Here is a 21,865-nt window from a genome sequence, read left to right on the forward strand (position 1 = left end):
AAAAAAAGCCAAATTTTCAAAAATCTTCTTCTCTACTCCCACGCATGTGAGGAAAAAACTAAATGCACGGTTATGTTGTCCATGAAGCCCTCTACCAAAATTGTGAAATTTATAGCCTCTGGGTCAGGGGTTTTGGCTCTAGGGTGGGGCCAATGTGGCCATATAGTAAAAATGTATTAAATCTTAGAAAATCTTCTTCTCTACTACCATATACATTTGTCAAAAACTAAATGCATGATTATAATGTCCATGAAGCCTTCAACCTAAATTGTGAAATTCATGACCCCTGGGTCAGGGGTTCAGGCTCTAGGGTGGGGCCAATATGGCCAAATAGTAAAGATGTATTAAATCTTAGAAAATCTTCTTCTCTACACCCATATATATTTGTTAAAAACTAAATGCATGATTATGATGTCCATGAAGCCCTCTACCAAAATTGTGTAATTCATGACCCCTGGGTCAGGGGTTCAGGCTCTAGGGTGGGGCCAATATGGCCAAATAGTAAAAATGTATTAAATCTTAGAAAATCTTCTTCTCTACTCCCATATATATTTGTTAAAAATTAAATGCATTATTATGATGTCCATGAGGCCCTCTACCAAAATTGTGAAATTCGTGACCCCTTTATTAGGTGTTCAGGCTCTAGGGTGGGGCCAATATGGCCATATAGTAAAACTTTTTTAAATCTTAAAATATCTTCTTCTCTACTCCCACACATGTGAGCAAAAAACTGAATACATGGTTATGATGTCCATGAGGGCCTCTACTAAAATTGTGAAATTCATGACCCCTTTGTTAGGTGTTCAGGCTCTAGGGTTGGGCCAATATGGCCATATAGTAAAAATGTTTTAAATCTTCAAAAATCTTCTTCTCTACTCCCACACATGTGGGCAAAAAACTGAATACATGGTTATGATATCCACAATCTCCTTTACCTAAATTGTGAAATTCATGGCCCCTGGGTCAGGGATCAGAACATGAAGGGGGGGGGGGGTGCAATATGGCAATATAGTGTTAATGCATATAATGTTTAAAAATTTTCTGCTCTATTCTCACACATCTGTATAAAAAAAACTGACTAATAATTATGTTTACCAGGAAGTCCTCTACTGAAATTTAATTTTCATGTCCCCTCAAGGATGGGTTTTGACTCTAGGGCAGGGCCAAAATGGATGTATAGATGTTAGTGCATATAACGTTAAAAAATTATTTTCTTTACTCCCACACACCTGAAAGGAAAACTGAATTCATGATTTTGTAGACCAGATCTTTTAGTTTTTCACCAAAAAAATAGGTTTCACAGTTCTTTTTGAAATGTGGTCGTCATTACAAATTTATAATTTTTCTACTCCAGTATGAAACCTAATTAATTAGATGCATGTATGAGACTCCATGACAAGTTTGTGTATGGGATATATGCTACTCAGGTGACCGTTAAGGCCAATTGGCCTCTTGTTTCAGAAGAAGGATCATATGCATGAAACTGTGGACAAATGCTTTGCAAAAATATGAGCAGTTCTAGAAAGAAATATAAAGCTGATCTAGATAAGAAAAAGGATGAAAAGCTTTTGAAACAGAGACAGATATTCGTGTTAAAAATAATCAATCTAAGACAAAGGCAAAAGAATTGATTGTACATGCAGCCAAAAAAGCAAGACTTGGACATTGTCAAAACGTTTAAAAAAAAGAACTTCAGTGTTTTTTGTTGTAATTTATTTCTGCAAAGAAGGACTATAAGTAGACATTTTCATGTTGATTTTATCTATTTAAAATTAAATTTGGTGCTTCTAAAATTCAGTTCTCCAGGGGTTTTAAATGATAAAATAGCCATTTTTGGCCGGGGCCTTCGGCCCCCTGGACCCCTTGATCAGGGGCGCTGCCCCCTGAAACCCCGCTGGGGGAGGACCCCCAGACCCCCCTTCAGCTTTTTTGGTTTTTCTTTGGAATCATGTCTGCAGGCTAGATGAACCACTCCAGAAAGTCAGCTAAACTGGTTATAAACATGATTCGTTTGAACCCTTCCTGTAAGAACCGGAAGTGGCAGTTGACAAAATAAAACCCGTTAAACTCATCTTCAATTAAATGACCATCATTTATGAAAGCTTCATGTCTCAATCACTTACAGTAACTAAAATCTCACAGGCATCAAAATTGTAATCAAAGAACTGACTGACATTTTTTCAAACTTGTTAGGCCGTTATTTACACACAGTAATTTGTTGCAACTTTCCTTTTTTAAGAAAAGAGAAAATACTTAGAGGATACAAAAAAGAGTAGTGTTTTGAAGCACAGATATTCTACAAGGCAAATTGGAGAATAGGGTAGGTACATGCATAACAAGTAAATTTTAGATATGCATGACATTTTTCATAAAAAACTTTTTAAGATATTCTATGAATTTTAATGATTATCGTAATAAGCACTCCTCGTTTTAATTATTAAAAAAATATACCTACTGTACTATAAACATTACTGTTATGTTTATGGAAGTTATATAGAACTACTGATCATACGACACATGTATAAATAATATTTTATATGTAAAACATCGAGGCAATTGTTTGTATAATTTACAAATGTTTGAATGAGTGAAGTACAATTTCTATTTTTTACAGAAAATTCAATTTTAAGTGTAAAAATGTAATACAATAGTTATTTTAAATCAAATCATTCTGAACTTATTACATGCAGTCAAAGTACAGTAAAACTTTTATAACGAACACGGATATAGCGAAATCTCAGATATAACACATTTTTAGTCCCAATTTGAGTTTTTTGTTAAACTTGATAGAGCAAGCTCCAATTCGCAGTGTGAATGTCAGGATCACACCAAAAAAAAACTGGTGTTGAAATTTCAACACCAACAACTCCAACCAAGGAAGCTATGAGACGACTAGCTACAGACGGCTCATCTACCCCCAGGGGTTCTACGACTTGTACAGGAGGTGGCATATCTTCCCCCAGTGGTTCTACGACTAGTGCAGGTGGCGGCATATCTTCCCCAGGGGTTCTACAACTGGTGCAGGAGGCGGCAAATCTACCCCCAGGTGTTTTAAGACTGGTGCAGGTCACGGCATATCTTACCCCAGGGGTGCTACGACTGATGCAGGAGGTGGCTTATCTTCCCCCAGGGATTCTTTGACTGGTGCAGGTGGTGGCACATCTGACAGTTTGTTAACATCAGGTTAGAAAAAAATATTGAGTGTTTCGGCATTTTTTTGAATAAATTTGATATTACAGCTCTTTGAGGCACGCATGCATCCATTTTGAGGTAGCTACATTCCAAGAAATTGAATAACACTTTTGGTCATCATTTTCAAAAGTCAATTCAGGCTCGTTTAGAAATCGCACTCAAAGATAATGCCTACGAAGTAAGGAAAGTTTATATGGATGAACAGAGACTTTTTATCGTTATTTTTATATAGAAAATTAAATTCCTCGTTTACGTTTTCATAGGGCTGAGCAATAATATCGATATTCCAATATATTGCAATAGACTCTAAAAAAATATCGTATCGCAATACATTTTTCTATACCGATATATTGACAATATTGATAACACTCAGAATTTAGCTTCTAAATTAAGTTTTCTTAATCATATTAAAAGAAAAAATGGCTTATATCTAATACAAAACAGAGATATTTTAGTACTTATTATAAATCTGTATTCTTAAAATGAAAATAAAATTTCTTTACCAAAAAAATTATTTTATATCATATATCTATAGTGAAAAGTACATTTTAAGACAATTAAACTTGAAATTGTTTTACACAAAAAATATTGCAATACATATCAATACAAATTAAAATATTGCAATATATCGCAATACAAAGTTTCCAGCAAATACCCAGCCTTTTTTATCAATAAAAATGAATTTTTTAGGAAATGCCCCCTCGCCTCTTTTTTTTTTTTTAGGAAAATGGTCCGAGAATTGATTTTATGTAGCCTTAATAAATATTTTTTTTTACTGAGGAATTTAAAATTATGTTGCAAATTTTTGTATTGAATAAACTAAAAGAGTCAGAAAATACTGGTATAATTTTCGTTTCATTTTTCAAAAGCATATGTGGTGTAAAAGATATTTGATTGCCTAATTAACTAATTAATAAGTAAGTGAAACGAAGTCACTTTTTAAATACATTGTATTTGTTTTTACACAGACGATGAGAACCACGAGTTTGATAATTTCAGTATCCAAGGAAACATGGAAATGTTCATTAAAAAGAGCAGGTAATTCCCTTTACAATTTGGTCTTTTAACTCTACTTTGTACCCCCTTCATTCTAAAAAAGTAAAATATAACGTTCTTTAAGGTATTCAATATATAACGACAATATTTTGTATCAGATAAATATATCCAAATTGAGTGGTAGGGCCTTTTATAATTCTTTGTATCATTTTAAAGCGTTATTTAAATAAAAATGATTCACACTTAAAAATTTTATATTTGGGTTAGTCATTCGATTAGCTAATTATTTATGAATTTTAAACCTGTTTTACATCGTATAGAATTGTAACATAATCTCCTTCATATTATACATTGAATACCTTAAATTATATTGACCTGTAATGTTTTGATTTTATTATATTCCATTAGGGAAAAGAAAAAACTGGAACGCCTGGAAAATGAAGTTGACATTTTGAAGAAGGATATTAAAAAAATTAAAAAGAAGGTCCATAAACTGGAAAATAAACAAGCCCCGGAAAACCAATCAGATGCAGGCGAATTACAGCTGAGTGGGTTAAATTTGAAAAAGTACAATTTAAAGAATGCTGTGAAAGGAATGTTCAATGCACAACAAGCTCTCAATTATGCATTAAGAGAACTTTTGTCATTGGAGGAGATCCGAAATTCCTCAATATCTGGGGGAAAAAATTGTGAAGTGTGGAGAAGATGGACCCAGACCTCCTCTTGATCAGGAGAAGTTTAGACTGTTGGAGGAAATTATTCATGAGAAGTTTCCGTCATTTACTCGAAAAAAATTTCGAGAAAAAATCCAAAATATTCAAAAAGTAGAAAGGAAAAAATTGCCTCCGGTAGACAGTTGTAGGTTAAGGCTATGCACATAACCGGCAAATTTTGTAATCATTAAGGAGGCTAAGGGGATGGGGGGTTATACCATAAAATTTTAAGTAACCACCAGATTTTGCTGAAATTTTTAGACATAATTATTGAAGCTGTCAACATTCATTCGGTAAAAAAAAAGTCGTGTTTTTTTTTATTTTATCAATTTCTTATATCTTTACATTGTGCTCTTCTTTTAAAGGAGACAAAAATAGTATAAAAATGGCACTATACATTGTGCTCTTCTTTTAAAGGAGACAAAAATAGTATAAAAATGGCAGCAACCCCCGAGCCTCCTTAACAATTGTATTTAGTTTCTCTGACAATTTTGTTTGACACTCGAGAGCTTGAATTGTCGTGTAACATTGTTGAAGGCAATAACATGGGAATTTTAAGTATTAGATTCCAGTCAGATGCACTGTGAGTTGTTCAAGATTAAAATTGAGGCTGATCGTTAATGTTACCGCATGATTTACTCAGTGATAATTGATTTTTGATCTTAAGGCTTAAAACCTATTGCCATAAATGTAGATTTATATGAAATTATACTTAATGAAGTTGTGAATTTCAAGAACATTTAAAACTTGGTTCATTAATCTTCAAGAACATTCATGAATGTTAGTGATCATTCATAACCATGCTTATTCTTCAATGTATTCTGCATGATTTTAAAAAATGCCTTTTCTGTTGTTCATGAATAACCTGCTTTTCATGAATATTCTTGAACTTTGTTTTCATGAATAAAATTCCAATCATCATGATGTCCAGTTTGTAAGTTCATCGGATCTTCATGAACATTTCATGAGCCGATTCAAGAATATGATTTATGAACATTTCTTAATGATTCATGAATTATTCCTGACGCTCTCGCAAGGGTAAACAGACAGAAATCAATTTTTTTTTTAAATTTTCAGGCCTATAATTGTACATATTAGCAATGTGAGATTTATATTTACTGATATGTTTCATGTCTAATTTCAAAGTGCATTTGATAAATTGCCAATAAGACTACTAGCTGACTCACAGATTTAGAGTCAGTTTATACATGTATGAACTGATAAATGCTTTTGAAAATCATGTTTGTAATTTAATACATGTTTATATGCTGCATTATTTTCAGTATTTTTTTTTTATTTTGATACACATACATGTATATGCATATCTTTAAAGATTAAATAAGTTCATGACAATTTGAAAATATTTTCACAAAGGTGTTGATCGAGGACCCTTAAATAATAATTCACATTTATGCATATACACTCTCGAACAAAAAGTCTGAATTGTAAGATAATAGATACCAGATACCTTCTATTTCAAGTAAATAATCTCTCCAGTAAGTCTGTATTCTTAATTCATTTATATATCTGTTACTGCCTTCCTCGGAAAATTCGACAACAAACATGTTGTCCATTTCCACTGCATCAACAACAAGATCACTTTTATGGACAAAGAGCCCTCTCATGGCATCAGGATAATTTCTGATCCTGTCGAGTACACCAAGGCATTTTAGACCTTTAATGAACCTGTAAAACAAGTTTTAGCAGAGGTTATGAGTTTCTGAGTGTTTCATTTTTGATAAATGTTCTGTAATTGACAAAAGATACAGTACAACTAATCCTTGGTTTATCTAGATCATTAATTTTAAATTGAACATTGGTGAGAAAAAAATTATGCGAAAACTATACAGTCATATATTTTAAATATCTTTTTAATCTATAATATGCAGTGGGACTTTTTGGAGACCTACAATTACACTTTGCACACATGATTAAGTTCAATTTTTAATTGGTTAAAATAAGAATGGAATGTTGTAGCACTAACATATGCTCTTAAATTAAGAGTTGGTTACAAGTAATCATTTACTTGAGTTATCACATCGGCAGTACCAGAAAGGTTGGTATGTTTTCTCCAATCTATTTAACACAATCTTGTTATTTATTCTTATAATGTAAACAACAAAAACCTAATTTTCCTATATTTTTACATCCCAAGTCTAATAAAATTCACATACCCACTCCATTAAAAACTATTGAATTTGTCATTTACAACTTCATGTATCAATGAATCTTTTTAAGGTCAGACACTTTCTTCGATCATCTTTTTGTATCTCCTCTTAATAATTAAAGAATTCCAACAAAATTATTATTATTTAAAATCATTTTTATAATGATTAAAATTTTATTTGTTGATATGTACATGCCTAGATGGCCGAGTGGTTAGTGCGGAAGATACCATAGGTCTTTAGCTCAAGCCCCGGCCGAGGTGGAGCTCCAACATAGTGAATTTTCGCTATATGCCAAATATTTTTGTATCAGCAATTCAAGTGGTTTTCAAGAAGATTATATAGGAAATTGCATACTCTAGCATCTTGCAGAAATGCCTGGTAAGGTATCCTTTTTGTAAGAAAGTTTGTCAAAGTAGTAGTAAATCAATTACATATCCCTGGAAAAAATATAAAATTGAGGAACGTGTCGTCTGACCTTAAAACACTGCTTTTTATGAGATTCAATAACTTGAGTATTCTATTTCGGATATTTCCCGATTTTCACCTTGCACAAGTGAGTTACAAAGCTATTCAACATTATGTCAACTCACTGTTAAAGTGACTTCTCAATCCTTAGACAGCAATGTGTCTACATTAAGCCTGCCAAAGCTCATTTTTCTTTTTTGGTACTGCCAATGGAAGAGCACCAATATAATCCAAAAAGGGGTTTCATTGGATCCACAGCATCAAAAAAAGAGCTGCAAAAAGTGACATTGGTGAACCATCTAAGATGAGTGAAGTATCATCTGCATACTGAGAAATCTTATGTTCATTGCCATTAACAATTATACCTCTAATATCAAAGTTTTGTTTTATGAGAATAGCTAAAATTAATAATAATATTTTAAAAAATAAGTAAGGAGCTACTGGATCCCCTGTCTACATCCTCTTTGGATTTTGAACTGTTCTGACAGGAAGCCACATTGTAAAACAGAACCCTTAAAATCTTTGTTGAGAATTTTTATCCAATTTATAATATTATTTCCAAATCCAAAGTATCCTATAGTTTTGTGTATAAAGGACCATGAAACAGAATCGAAGGCTTTCTCAAAGTCAATAAGACCTAAAAGACCTGGTATGTTTTCATTTTCAGTGAATGACATTAAATCAAAAATAATTCTAGTATTTTCTCCAATATATCTTCCTTTAGAAAAGCCTGTTTGTGTATCAGATATAATATAGTCTAGTGTAGACTTTATTCGATAACTTATACATCCTGATTTAAGCTTATAGAGAACATTCAGAAGAGTGATGGGTCTCCAGTTTTTCAAATACTGTCTTGGTTTGTCACCTTTTGGAAAACATGATATAATTCCCAATCTCTGGGAAATATGAAGCTCCTTTTTCAGAAAAATAAGGTTGATTGCATTTAAGATGAAAAGTTTTAGATCCTTCCAAAAGAATTTAAAGAATTCAACCGTAAAACCATCACTACCTGGTGATTTGTTATTTTTCATACTTTTAGAACCTCAAGAACTTCTTTTATGGGAAATTTCAGCTTCTAACGAGCTAGATATATCTGGTTCTAACTTAAGAATTTCTACTTTAATAATTTCTTCAAGGTTAATATTTATTAAATCTGAATCAGCACATGTATATAGTTTTTCATAGAATTCTTTAACCTGATTCAATATGTTCGATTGCTTGTGTATAATTTCCCCTTCTTTAAGTTCTACTTTTTTGATACAGTACCGATCAGACCCAACCTAACACCAGAGTAAACCCCAACTAAACCCCGGGTTTACTTTTGGGGTCTACTTTGGGTTTCCTCTTTGAAAATTTGGGTCCTCTCGGGGTTTACTTTGAGTGTATTGGGACATTGCTTTTGAAGTCAACTGTACGCACTGAAGTGTGATGCAGACCTGTCTTTTATCTTAGTATTCTACTGCCTGTTTTTCCTGCCCCTTGTATATTCCGAATACACAGTTAGCGTCTGTTGTCAAGGGTATACTTCTGACTGGGTTTACTCTCTGTGTCCACTCTGGGTTTACTTTGGGTTTACTCAGGGTCCACTCTAGTAAACCCAGAAAGTAAACCCTGGGTTTAGTTGGGGTTTACTTTCTGTTAGGTTGGGTCTGATCGGTACTGTAGTTTTGTTCAGAAAATTCCGAGACTCCAAATTTAGAAAATATTTTGTTGGTATTTCTCCCTGCTCGATCCATCTTGCTCGAGATCTTATGCAATGGCCTTGAAGTTTATCTTTTCTTAAATTTTCAAGATTTGATTTTTTTTGTTATATTAGTTCAAAATTAATGTGCTCTTGAGATTCTAAGTATGTTATTTCCTTATCTAGGGAGATTTCAATCTTCTTTCTTTCCTTTTTCTTATGAGATGAGTATGAAATAGAAAGACCCCTTATTTCCATAAGAAGCACCTCTAGGAATATACTGTCGTCTATATCCTTACTGAAAAATGTATGAATATCAGCATTGTATGCATACTGACTCTTTACTATATCTAATATTGATTTGCAAAGATCTCTTCTGCCAGTTTATTTTTTTAACAGTTGTCCAAGGTATAATAGTAATAATTAATCATTGTAAGTTGGTTATCTTTTATAAATAATTATAAAATGTATGTTTTCTACGCAATTTGCTCATACATGTTTCATATTTAAAAATAAAACTACTGATTTTGTCCTTAAAACTCTACCAGTTCGACCAGTTTAACATACCTATCATATTCATTTATTTCATTGTCACTTTCGGACATGTTTTGCTCATTGGTTAAATGTTTTGTGGTTGATTGAAAGTCCTTTGTCCGTAATCAATTAATTGTATACGCTCTAAAATATAAAACACACAGGTGTTAGCCTCATGAAACTGTCATTATAGTATACGTATGAATAACAGTTTTCTCAGTGGGGATACAGCACCATTGTACGCAAAAATACGTAAAACATACTGCTGAATAACATTAAACTTATTTAAAGTTTATTTTCATATTTTTAGGAGGCTTAAATCAAAACTGAAACAAATTTAAGCTATATGCAAAAGCCAGCCCCCAAAATATGTTCGTCCCATATAATCACTTAAAATGTCACCGCCGTTGAAATTATCCTTGGTCGTACGTACAAACACTTCATCGCCCTGGTTAACTTGAACGACAACCGTCCCTGGTGTGTTTCCACCTACGTAATGCGTCGCGTCAAAATAAATGGAACTTTGAGGCGCTCCATTTACCATAAGTTCAGTCGAAATATGAGCATCGCCCTCAACCCTCAATGACCACGTAAAGACATAATATCCAGACCGAGGTGCAATAAATACTCCGGAATGTGGATGATAACTGTTACCACCATTTGTGATTACTGTGTCGAAGCTCAAGACGAAGTGGTCGCTAGGTCTTGAGAATGTGTGAGAGGAGTAAGCGTAAAAGGCAATTGGAGTGTCTGAAGCTCGAGCTATCCGGTGTTGTGTTTGGGTACGCATCACTGAAAAAGTAAGTGACACCTAACAACTATTATTTTTGAAAATGCTTTGAAAAAAAATTAATTTATTTATTCGATCATTTATCTCCCTTTCTATATTTCAAATATTCGCTAGATTAAAAGCATTTTTTTTTTGGTGGGGGGGGGGGGGTCAATTGAAAGACACACTTAACGTTGGGCTGATACTTTTTTCATAATCCAGAGGTATATTTTTATTTATTGCCTACCTTTTTCAGAAAGTTCAGGCCCTTCGAAAGTTGGAGCTTTCTTACTCTGGAAATTCCTTGGTTTAGGTTCCATCAAGTTTGATTTATTTACAAGATCAATTTTGTCAGCGTGCTGGAGATGCAAATGCAATATTTTTGCATCTTGTGTTTTAATCATTGTCCTAAGCTCCTTTATGTTTTCGGATTGCATATCATTTTGCCTTTCTAATGCCTTTATTTTTTCACTTTGATCCAGAACTAAAGATTTCAGCTCAAAAACCATGTTCCGTAACGTGATGCGATCACTTACATTCACATCATATATTTTATGTTCGGGCTTGGCGAACACTATTGAAAAATATCCAACTGCAACTAGTAAATGCATGCCCCTTTTTCTCTCACTGTTAAAGCTCAAATAAATGTCTTATCAGCTAAGACCTTTTCGAGACTATGACGTTAAGATAACAATGCAGAATGATTAGTTATGGTGGGTTAAAGGTATTCCATGTAAAATGTCTGCATTTTATTCATAATAAATACATGTTTATACATACAATACAAAACAATACATAATTGTATCATTTTACAGATGACATTTAAAAATACCCTTACAACGACATGTTCAAGGTTGACCATTGTATAATTAATTAGACCGTGATTTTTTTAAGGAAATGTATGGACAGCGATTGTTTTTTTTAAATATATTGTAAAATGTAATGCACATATTTTGGTGTAAATAAACAAAGACTTTTTATCAATCAAAATATGAAACAAGATGAACCGTCTTCGGTAAACACATTTATTTTATTTTTACAAAATACAACTATTCTTTCTTAATCAAGCGAAGATAACTAATAGGCTCAAATTTGTTGGTTTTCTATTTGTTATGCGTCATAAAAAATGTTAATTACACATACTCCATTATCTAACAAAATACAACCATTGATTTAGATTAGATTAGTTGTTTCATGTCCATTCTTTAACATAAAATACATTAAAATTAGCTCTTCTTCTACTGTAGGACCGTTACTCATAGTGAATCTGACTCTTCGGCCATTTGATCATCGAAGTGTATCGATATTAGAAGTATTTTGAATAGAGCTTACACCTAAACCTGAACATGTCAATACATGCACAATATATTTCTGAACAATTTTGCGAATAAAAATTCCCGGTTAGTTAAGGCTGCGTTTTGAGGATTTCATGTAAAAACAAAAAGCATCTTTACAAATGTGCCTTACTAGATTCTCCTTTGCGTTGATTAAAAGAAACTAGAGGTACTGTGAGCAAGCTCACAATTGATACCCCCCGCTAAGAAAAAAATCATAACGCGTGTATTTTTGCTATTATAGAAAATATTGGATGAATCTATTTCACTGTCCATTTTCTATAAATAACAACTGCTTTATTTTTGAAAACTGTTCATTTTTAGCTTCTAATATTTCCATTAATACAAGACATGACACAGACAGAATTTAACTTTTTTGAAACAATGACCTTGAACTTTCGCAATTGACCTTGGGCCAAGGTCATGACACACCCTTTAATCATAAGCAATCTTTGTGTGAAGTAAGAACTTCCAATGTTTCCCCATAAGAAAGATATGGACCAGACACGAATTTTGCACTTTTTCTGCCCTTGACCTTGCCCGAATGACCTTGGGTCAAGGTCATGACACACCCTTAGGTCATAAGCAATCTGTGTGTGAAGTAAAAACTTCCAATGTTTCTCCATAAGAAAGATATGGACCGGACACGAATTTTGCACTTTTTCTGCCAGTGACCTTGACCTTGCCCGAATGACCTTGGGTCAAGGTCATGACACACCCTTAGGTCATAAGCAATCCTTGTGTGAGGTAAGAACTTCCAATGTTTCTCCATAAGAAAGATATGGACCGGACACGATTGCACAGACAGACGGATAGACAGACAGACGGACGGACGGACAAGATGATTCCTATATACCCCCCCAAACTTTGTTTGCGGGGGGTATAATGAATATATTTTATGGAATCAATCATTATCACATTAGAAAGGTTTTACCATCTACAACCCGGGAATGTAAATGACACAAGTAAAAAACTCAGGTACTATGGCACATTATTTATTTTTTTAAATAATTGCGGCTCCTTCAGAGTATTCTAATCAATGATTAGTTATCAGTACATTTCATGAGGCACTTAGTTACATGTAACTTCATTTGCTTGTTTCCAAGTGTTTCAAACGCATGCGATGGGGCCACGCCAAATTATAATTTATTTTAAATTCTTTTATATCGCTGATATCATAAGAAGGTGTTCTTGATTTTCTTTAAAAAAAAAGGTTGGCATTTGTTTCAATGTACAAATGTTAATTCACAATAAGATATACAGGGTTAATATATCGCAGATCACTGGGTTCACTGCAAAATCCAATGCTACATTACCAAACAGAACGATAATTGGTAAGGAGTTATTCTTTATTTCTAGTATATTTTGTCAGCTAAAGTACAAATTTACGCTAACAGCCATCCAGCGAAATAGGTTCTTCCGATATGATCGCTCAATATGTCCCCAAGGTTGGCAAACTGGGTCGTACGTACAAACACATCGTCCCCTTGATTGACATGAACCACCACAGTCCCTCCTGAATTCCCACCTACCCCTGGGTGGGCATCAAAGTAAACTGACCCCTTCACCACGTTGTTCACGACAAGCTCTGTCGAAACGTGTGCATCGTTTTGTAGTCTGAATGACCAGGTGAATACGTAGAACCCTGTACGAGGGGTAATGAATGTTCCTGAATGGTGATGGAAACTGTCGCCGGCATTTGTTATGATTGTGTCGAAGGTCAGGATGAAATGGCTACTGGGACTTGGAATTTTCTGAGAAGCATAGGCGTAGAAGGCGACCGTGTTTTCCGCGTTTGGTGCCGCTGTCGTTTGTGTCGAGAGTAGTCTTTCTGTGGAGTTCAATTATTTGCATTTGTTAACATATATTTAACCATGTTGCCAAATCATATTTCAATTTTAAAATATTAAGAGAGGTTAAACGTTTGAATGTGTACTTCTACGGATATGCGTGGAGCTACAAGGAAGTTTACTCGTACAATTATCAAAATATGGCTTATATTTAATAAACTGTACTTGTAACTTAACTTTTAGAATAATTAGATTTCATATTTTTAACACTCTCACTGTTTATAATATAATTCTGTGAAATTGATGAAACCAAAAGCACAGTCGTCCTTAACTTATCGTCTTCTTTACATAAAACAACTTATGATACTCAAATCTGTATTTCTTTTGAAAAATGCCACAAGCCTTCACCTCCGCATAATTTTGATTCTAACGTATGTTTTTATATAGTGTTAATAAAATAATTAAAAAAAGAAACAAATTCATTAAAAAAAGACAAACAAACCCGTTCTAGGAATAGAAGAACCAATCGAGTTTAGAGATTTTCGAGATGGTCGTTGTTTCCCCACAGTATATAACAGTTTAGATACTTTTTTCACTGTTTTCTCACATACACGAACATTTTGGTTCAATTTTTCAATTGATAGATCTTGTATCTTTATTTTCTTCATCAAGGCAATAATTTCCTCTGAACTTTCACTGTTCTTTTTCTCTAGTGATTGGCATTTCTGCTCCAGAGCCGTTATTCTCTCATTCTGATGCATCACAACATTTTTCAGTTCCAAAACCATTTCTCGTAAAGCAATGTCACCATTATTTGATAAAAACTCATCATTTGTTTGTGCAAATGAAACTGTTAAGCTTACGAAAACAATAACAATCAACATGACCGCCGTCATTCGGAAATAAGGTAGGCAGGTACGCTATAGGTCAAACCAATCATGATAAGGAATCATATAAGTGCATGCTACAGCATAGTATTAAATCTCGAATGCCAGTTCTTATCTGCCTTAACCATGTTAGACACCACGTAACAGTCGGTCGAGAGCGAATAAGAGTACACATGACTTTTGTTAAAGTGAATATCGCAACACGAGATTTGTATTGAAAAAAATCTAGTTGTTAAACATTGAAAATTGTTCTTACAGATTTAATTTTTATTTGAGTTAAAGGGAATTGAATAATAAATCATATGTATTGAAAATTTTTTGCACGATAAAAAAACACAACTGTTTTGATTATTAGAAACGATGTTTTAGTTCGCCTTGAAAACATAAGAAGGCTGAAAAATGATATTTACCTTGTTTAAATGCTATCTTTATTTATCGCCTCCGTGTCTTAATATTACCGAGTAGGGAATTTGAGTAATGGACAATTCATTTTTGCCTAACAACATTGCAAAAGAAAATTAGGCTTAGACCAGAGTTAAAATGAGCATATGGTATCAATTTACAATATACCGAAGGTAAACTGTGTTGTAATTTTTTGAAGTTTGGAGGATGTTTTATATGCGACTTATTAGCACATGTTCTTCTTATAACGAGCTATGAAGTGTGTCCATGCTTAATCAAAGTGTTCTCATCAATTTTACAATATCATACTTTGTTATCAAAAAAGGTCGTCTTACTTTAAAACCAGTTCAAGCTCGTGTGTTAAAGAAATCAATTTTTATACCCCCCGCAAACAAAGTTTGGGGGGGTATATAGGAATCACCTTGTCCGTCCGTCCGTCTGTCCGTCTGTCTGTCTGTCTGTCTGTCTGTCTGTCCGTCTGTCTGTGCAATCGTGTCCGGTCCATATCTTTCTTATGGGGAAACATTGGAAGTTCTTACTTCACACAAAGATTGCTTATGACCTAAGGGTGTGTCATGACCTTGACCCAAGGTCATTCGGGCAAGGTCAAGGTCACTGGCAGAAAAAGTGCAAAATTCGTGTCCGGTCCATATCTTTCTTATGGGGAAACATTGGAACTTCTTACTTCACACAAAGATTGCTTATGACCTAAGAGTGTGTCATGACCTTGACCCAAGGTCATTTGGGCAAGGTTAAGGTCACTGGCAGAAAAAAAGCAAAATTCGTGTCCGGTCCATATCTTTCTTATGGAGAAACATTGGAAGTTCTTACTTCACACAAAGATTGCTTATGACCTAAGGGTGTGTTATGACCTTGACCCAAGGTCAATTGAGAAAGTTCAAGGTCATTGTTTCAAAAAAGCTAAATTCTGTCTGTGTCATGTTTTGTATTAATGGAAATATTAGAAGCTGAAAATTAACAGTTTTCAAAAATAAAGCAGTTGTTATTTATAGAAAATGGACAGTGAAATAGATTCATCCAATATTTTCTATAATAGCAAAAATACACGCGTTATGATTTTTATCTTAGCGGGGGGTATCAATTGTGAGCTTGCTCACAGTACCTCTAGTTTCGATCTGTGCACTTTACGTATTTTTCTACATACAACAAAATGATACTAATTAGGATATAATGCTGCTTTTTAAAACAATGCAAATTTTTAAGGTACTATTAACTGATGTATTCATGCTGAACACGTCTCCTTTATGATCTATGTGGGCTGTTAACTTTTAGAGAAAAAAATGGAAAAAAAATTAAATTCTAATCAGTCACTCTCTTTAATTAGACAAAAATGTGTTTTTATAATTGAGATAATAAATTATGCTGCTTGTGAAATGTGATGTACATTGATACGATTGTATTTAATGGCCCTTGCTCATAAATATTGTTTACAACTGCGCTTTCTGAACTTATCCATTTTTCAAACTGTTGTTTTAAGTTGTAAACATTTTACAAATAATACGTGCACTACACTCTGTGTATGTTTTCCAGATAAGCTTTAAATATTTGATTAGATTTTGATTAACTTTTTTTATATTTACCTATAGCTTTGATGATATTAGTTCAAGGATTTGATTAGGCATTAATGATCTATTTGTTTAACTCGTCTGTACTTTTAATGCTTCTTGATGTTTCTACATATTAAAAGATCTGTTTACAGATTCATTCATTGTCAAAGATAATAAGAAAAAATTAATGGGAAAACGAATGTGATAAACTGGCTAAGGAAAATCCGATCAGAACAGCTTAAATATGTAAAATAGAATGTATTTATTTAAACGCCCATAGCTAGATTTGTGTGCGTTAAAACAATATGAGCTGCATTTTTCATGTTGAATTTTTTTTTTTTTACTACAATGTTTTTTTCTACTAAAATGACAAAAATATCATGGATTTTAAATTTCTGATAGTCATATTTTTGTAGAAAAGGCGTTAAGAAGCCTTATTTGAAGCAAAATTGAATTATTGTCGTCCTGTACAAAAATTGATTTGCTGTATATTCCTCAGAAGAGAAATATTTCCTTTGACAAAAAATTATTGATTTTTAAAAATTTTATTTATCATAAAAGTTTAAGTTTTATGCATAGACTTATCATACTAGCAGGTTTTTGCAGCAAAAAAAAATCTATAAAATACAGCTCATATATAACATTGTTCATATAATGAAAAACTACTGTTGTACTACCTATTGAATTTTACGTTAAAAATATGTAATGTCCACCGTTATAGTTTTAAACTATAAATTAAGACGTTATTGAATACTTGGAATGGAACGTTTGTTAAATGAAATCGAATTTGTCATATGTTTTAATAAGATTGCAATATCAAAGGTTTATTTCTTACATTTTCAGGCAAACGGTTCTCATAACAGAAAAAAGTATCATTTTCACGAATAAGAAATGTACGCAGTATGCTCTAGATTGTTCTCACTTTTAAATGGTTGATCCAAATTTTTAAGTCATCAAAAATTAAGGTGCGTTAAACGCATGAATTTCTTTCAAATGCCACACTCGATAGATGGCCACGCATTTTCAGATAATTTTTAAGTAGAAAATAGAATGTCATTTTGGGAAAATGAAAGCGATATATGATTAAAAAAACTGTGGGTAAATATTTAGAGAAAATGCAGTTTTATTTGTACAGCATAAAAACCGTCGAGAAATTGATATTTAGTTATTTTTATCGCCGTCCATTCAAACCTCCAAGCAACTCTCCCAAAAGAAAGATTTTTGTTTTAAAACAAAAACGCAGAAACGATCAATAATGACTCATTGGATATTTTATTGATATCTCACAGTTGTGACTTTTGTAACGGGATGAGCGGAGGCTACTCCAAACAACAACAAGAAATCTTAAATTTAACAAAATTTAATAACAAAAAAAATAAGAGAAAGAAAGAAAAGATAGAAATATAAACACTAAACCACACAAACACTCACACACCTTTCACTCAACAAGAAAAAATATCATGTTTATACAAATGACCAAAAATAAATTAGAAGAGTGTCCGAATCGCCGGGGCTGTAGTCCTGGACCAACTACGGACAACCACAACTAGAGTAGTTTCGTCACCACAATCATCATCATCACCATCGCCATCATAATCATCGACACTATCGTCAACATCATCGCCTACAACACCATAATCATCTACTTCATAATCATCGACAAGACCATCATTATCGTCGTCGACATCACCATAACATCATCGTCGTCATCAACAGCACCATCACATCATCATCGACATCACCATCGTCGTCGATATCACCATCGCATCATCATCGTCCTCAACATCAACAATATGACACTACAATAAGTGTTCAAGTGACACCATAACACCATAATAAAATCAATATTGTATAATACATTATATAATAAGTACCTCACTGATAGTATCAAACTATGATAATGTATAAATAGTATTATATTAAAGGCAGCATCTCAAAATATTGTAAGTAAATGGTAACTAAGTTATTTGTTTACAGTAAACAATATGGCGTCTGAGACTTCCGGTGACGCACTTCCGCCCAAGAAGTTAGGTGGAAAAAGTGACAATAAATTGTAAAATAAAATAACGCATAGAAAATAGCCCTTTAAATCACCGTTTCTTTATACAGCAATAGCAAAAACTGTACTATAGAAAAAGACGAATTCCATTTAAACACTCTCGTGAACACACAGGTAACTCTACAGTGAACAATGGTCAAGGTGACTTTATAGGACGACTGCGTAATACTAATAAAAAGGCGCAAAAATTTACAAATAAACTACACCAAGCTAAATAAATACTTACCACGGTCAGCTATCCGTGTCCGCGTCAAATGCTGAACTTGTGAAACTAAAACATGCCACACAGGCTTCTAACACGATACCCCCTTCACACACTAAGCACGTCTTTATTGCTGGACAGCTCGGCCGGGTATAACTTAGCGCCTATTGTTAGGGTCGGCCAAGGACGTTGCAAAGAATTATGGGAAAAATAAAATCGGGTGTGTTCGATATGAACAGTGATTGTCACAACTTTACAATGGGATTTGCGTAGGCATAACGAAGTAAAATAATGTGGAGTTTTATAAACAGTGTAAAAATTGATTGTGGTGTATAAAACATCGGATAAATAGAATCTCATATGATTTGTAGTATAATATGATTTTTATCCAACTTGTGTGTTTTATCCCCTCACTAAGGCTCAAGAAAAAAACACTTTAGTTGTTGGATGAAAATCATATCCAACTACAAATCACGAGATCCTATATACATGTATTCCAGTTCTTTACATCTTCTGCCGGGCATTTATTTTTTAATCATTGTTAATATAAAGAGGATGGAATTCAAAGTTTTTTCACTTCTCGATATTAATTGTCATAGCGGGGCCCTTCCTGACTGGTCAGTTTTCTAGTTTTACCTATTTCCTATTTAAAGCTGCTTGGTCCGATTTTTTTGTTAATACAGTATCATATTTTTTTTCCATACAAGCCATTTATCTTAGAAAGTTATGGACTTTCTCCTATTTACACCAGCAGAATCAGTCTCCTTTCAAAGTTAGAAATATTCAAAGTAGATAAAAATAATTTCTCTCTGGGCAAACGAAAAAACAAACCAAAATGCATCACGGGAATGTTTAGAAAAGGAAACCGCTTCGTTTCGTCCCCCGAATGATTTGGGTTATCCAACCCGCATGCTATGCATTGATTGTAAAGAAAGCAGACTTCAGAAATATTGGCGAACAAAACGTACACATGTTTATTTGTAATTTGTCTGATCATTTCGACCTTTATTTAAAGCGATGTCAAAGTCGTAACACAACCATACCCGGCTCGTCGTCAAGGGTGAAATTTAACATGAGGCGAAATAACGCGGTACCCTTTTATGTCGTTTGTTTTGTTAGCAAATTTTGTAGGTATTTTTCTTCATTGAAATATGGCTTGATTGACTGGAAAACTACTGCAATGCCTATTTTTATACATATACTAAGCATAACCATCGTTTAAAAGGGTGCATAAAATTTGATACAAAATCGGACCAAGCAGCTTTAATTTCTATATCAACTATATAGTTTTAATTTCCTCTGTTCTTTTATCTCTGATTAAAGCATGACATCTCGTTTACAATAGCTCTGAAATAGTTGTGTGCTTGGAACCTTTCATAGAATAATACAAACCGGTAGGGGACGTGTATTGCTTATGTAATACTCTCAGAATGCTTGTTTTAAATACAATTGATGTTTAACTAGAACACCGCTAAGCAAATCATTCCGACGCGACATGAATTATACTGGGTGATGTATTATTTAAGGTGGATCTCTACACCAAATAAGTGTAGGAGATTTTTGTTGCATGCATTTGTTACCAATACTAGGCACAGTATTCAACAATAATAGACCTCAAAATACAATACACTATTTTCTAGAGAATTTTTAAAATATCAGTCTGGTTCCAGATAACCCCATATTCATCAAATTATTAAACATTTCTGTTTTAAAAATTTTATAAAAGTGAAATGTTATTAAGTTTAGAAATGAAAAACAAAAAAATCATGAATGAAGTTTGTATGATTTTTATTGGAATCCACATAAATATGAAACTAAAATATAAAAAAATTCTTTTAAGGCAAACTGCTGGACAAAATCCTACAAAAACCTAAAAATATAAACAATATTCGTTGGTTAATAGGATGAAGAAAAGAAATTGAATGAAATTGAAAAATTAAAGGAAATACTTAATTATTGCAAAAATCTTGGTATAAAAGATCCTGTTTAAGAGTTGTCTTTCTTTATTTTACATGGTCTCAAATATCTTGGGATCAATTTTTTAATTTATAAAAATCACGAAGAAAAATTAAAAAAGGAACAAGTCTATGCTAAATATGTAGATATAAGATTAGTAGTGCTTATGATAATGTTTGAAGCTGAAAAATTATATTTTTGATGAATGCATTATATATATTTAACTCTTTAAAACAAAATATTAGTAGTTAAATTGCCTTTTATTTTTTTTATATACAATAGCAATTATAAACAACAACCATACGCATATTAATACATACATTAGATGTCCATAGTGATACACATGCATGTGTGGAAATGAAAAACATGCTCCTTATCAGAATTCTGTCTTTTCCTCATTTGGCCTGCAAAACCGGGCCTCCACTGCTATTGCTACCTAGCTGTATTTATTTTAATCAAAATACATTAGTTTAATGTCAAAGTTTCAATGAAAGTCTTTTACTGCAAATATTTTTTTTTAAATTTGGGAAGTTAGGATCAATTCAAGAGATCGTACTACGGTACTTTCGTTTTATATTCATCATACATATATAGTTTAAATGAAAATTTGACATCTGCTTACCTATATCGATAATCCGCCACATATGTATGATCGTCTGTTGCAGATGACATGACAAAAATGTATTGCCAATAGCAGCAGAGCAGGGAAACTGTATATTATCTAGATTCCACGTTTTCCGTACAAAACAGCTGATAATCAATGTTAGTTAAAAGCTTTAAACAGGAAGAAAATTGACTTATTTTCTAAGCGTTTTGGTGATTTCAGTCCTATCTCACCTCCTTAGTTAGAAGAGTTCAATTAAACGGTGTATAGCTATTTTGTACCACGACATAATGTTATCAATCCGGAACACAATGGCGTTTCGAACGGAAGTCAGACATGTTTTGACGATGTAGCCTTCCACCTTAAGAATAAATGGAAATAATTGAACTACAACTATATCGTTTTGTGAAAAGAGAAAATTAGAGTCGTTTGAAATATTACACGAATATTCACATCCTTAAATCACTTCGAAATCAAAACATTTATCCCAAGCTATTTCATGGTTTACATGGACGGGAGGGGGGCTTTTACGTGGTTGAACAGTT

General features: G+C 33.1%; 2 protein-coding genes and 1 long non-coding RNA gene across 3 annotated transcripts; 1 reads left to right on the forward strand and 2 right to left on the reverse strand.

Moving 5' to 3' along the window:
* Positions 1-4,204: 4,204 nt before the first annotated feature.
* On the forward strand, positions 4,205-4,917 carry LOC128172485 (uncharacterized). Its single transcript, XM_052838278.1, has 2 exons — positions 4,205-4,230; positions 4,597-4,917. The coding sequence occupies exons 1-2, from the start codon at positions 4,205-4,207 to the stop codon at positions 4,913-4,915; spliced, it is 345 nt and encodes a 114-aa protein (XP_052694238.1). The 3' UTR covers positions 4,916-4,917.
* Positions 4,918-13,187: 8,270 nt separating this feature from the next.
* On the reverse strand, positions 13,188-14,579 carry LOC128172433 (uncharacterized). The gene is made up of 2 exons (XM_052838232.1): positions 14,145-14,579; positions 13,188-13,683 (listed from the first exon to the last, which is right to left on the reverse strand). The coding sequence occupies exons 1-2, from the start codon at positions 14,536-14,538 to the stop codon at positions 13,238-13,240; spliced, it is 840 nt and encodes a 279-aa protein (XP_052694192.1). The 5' UTR covers positions 14,539-14,579; the 3' UTR covers positions 13,188-13,237.
* A 5,947-nt stretch (positions 14,580-20,526) lies between these two features.
* On the reverse strand, positions 20,527-21,687 carry LOC128172504 (uncharacterized). Its single transcript, XR_008242270.1, has 3 exons — positions 21,339-21,687; positions 21,037-21,156; positions 20,527-20,630 (listed from the first exon to the last, which is right to left on the reverse strand). It is a non-coding gene; the product is annotated as an uncharacterized LOC128172504 (long non-coding RNA).
* Between the last annotated feature and the right edge of the window lie 178 nt (positions 21,688-21,865).

This window comes from Crassostrea angulata, chromosome 2 (genome assembly GCF_025612915.1).
Source record: "Crassostrea angulata isolate pt1a10 chromosome 2, ASM2561291v2, whole genome shotgun sequence".
NCBI lineage: Eukaryota > Metazoa > Mollusca > Bivalvia > Ostreida > Ostreidae > Magallana > Magallana angulata.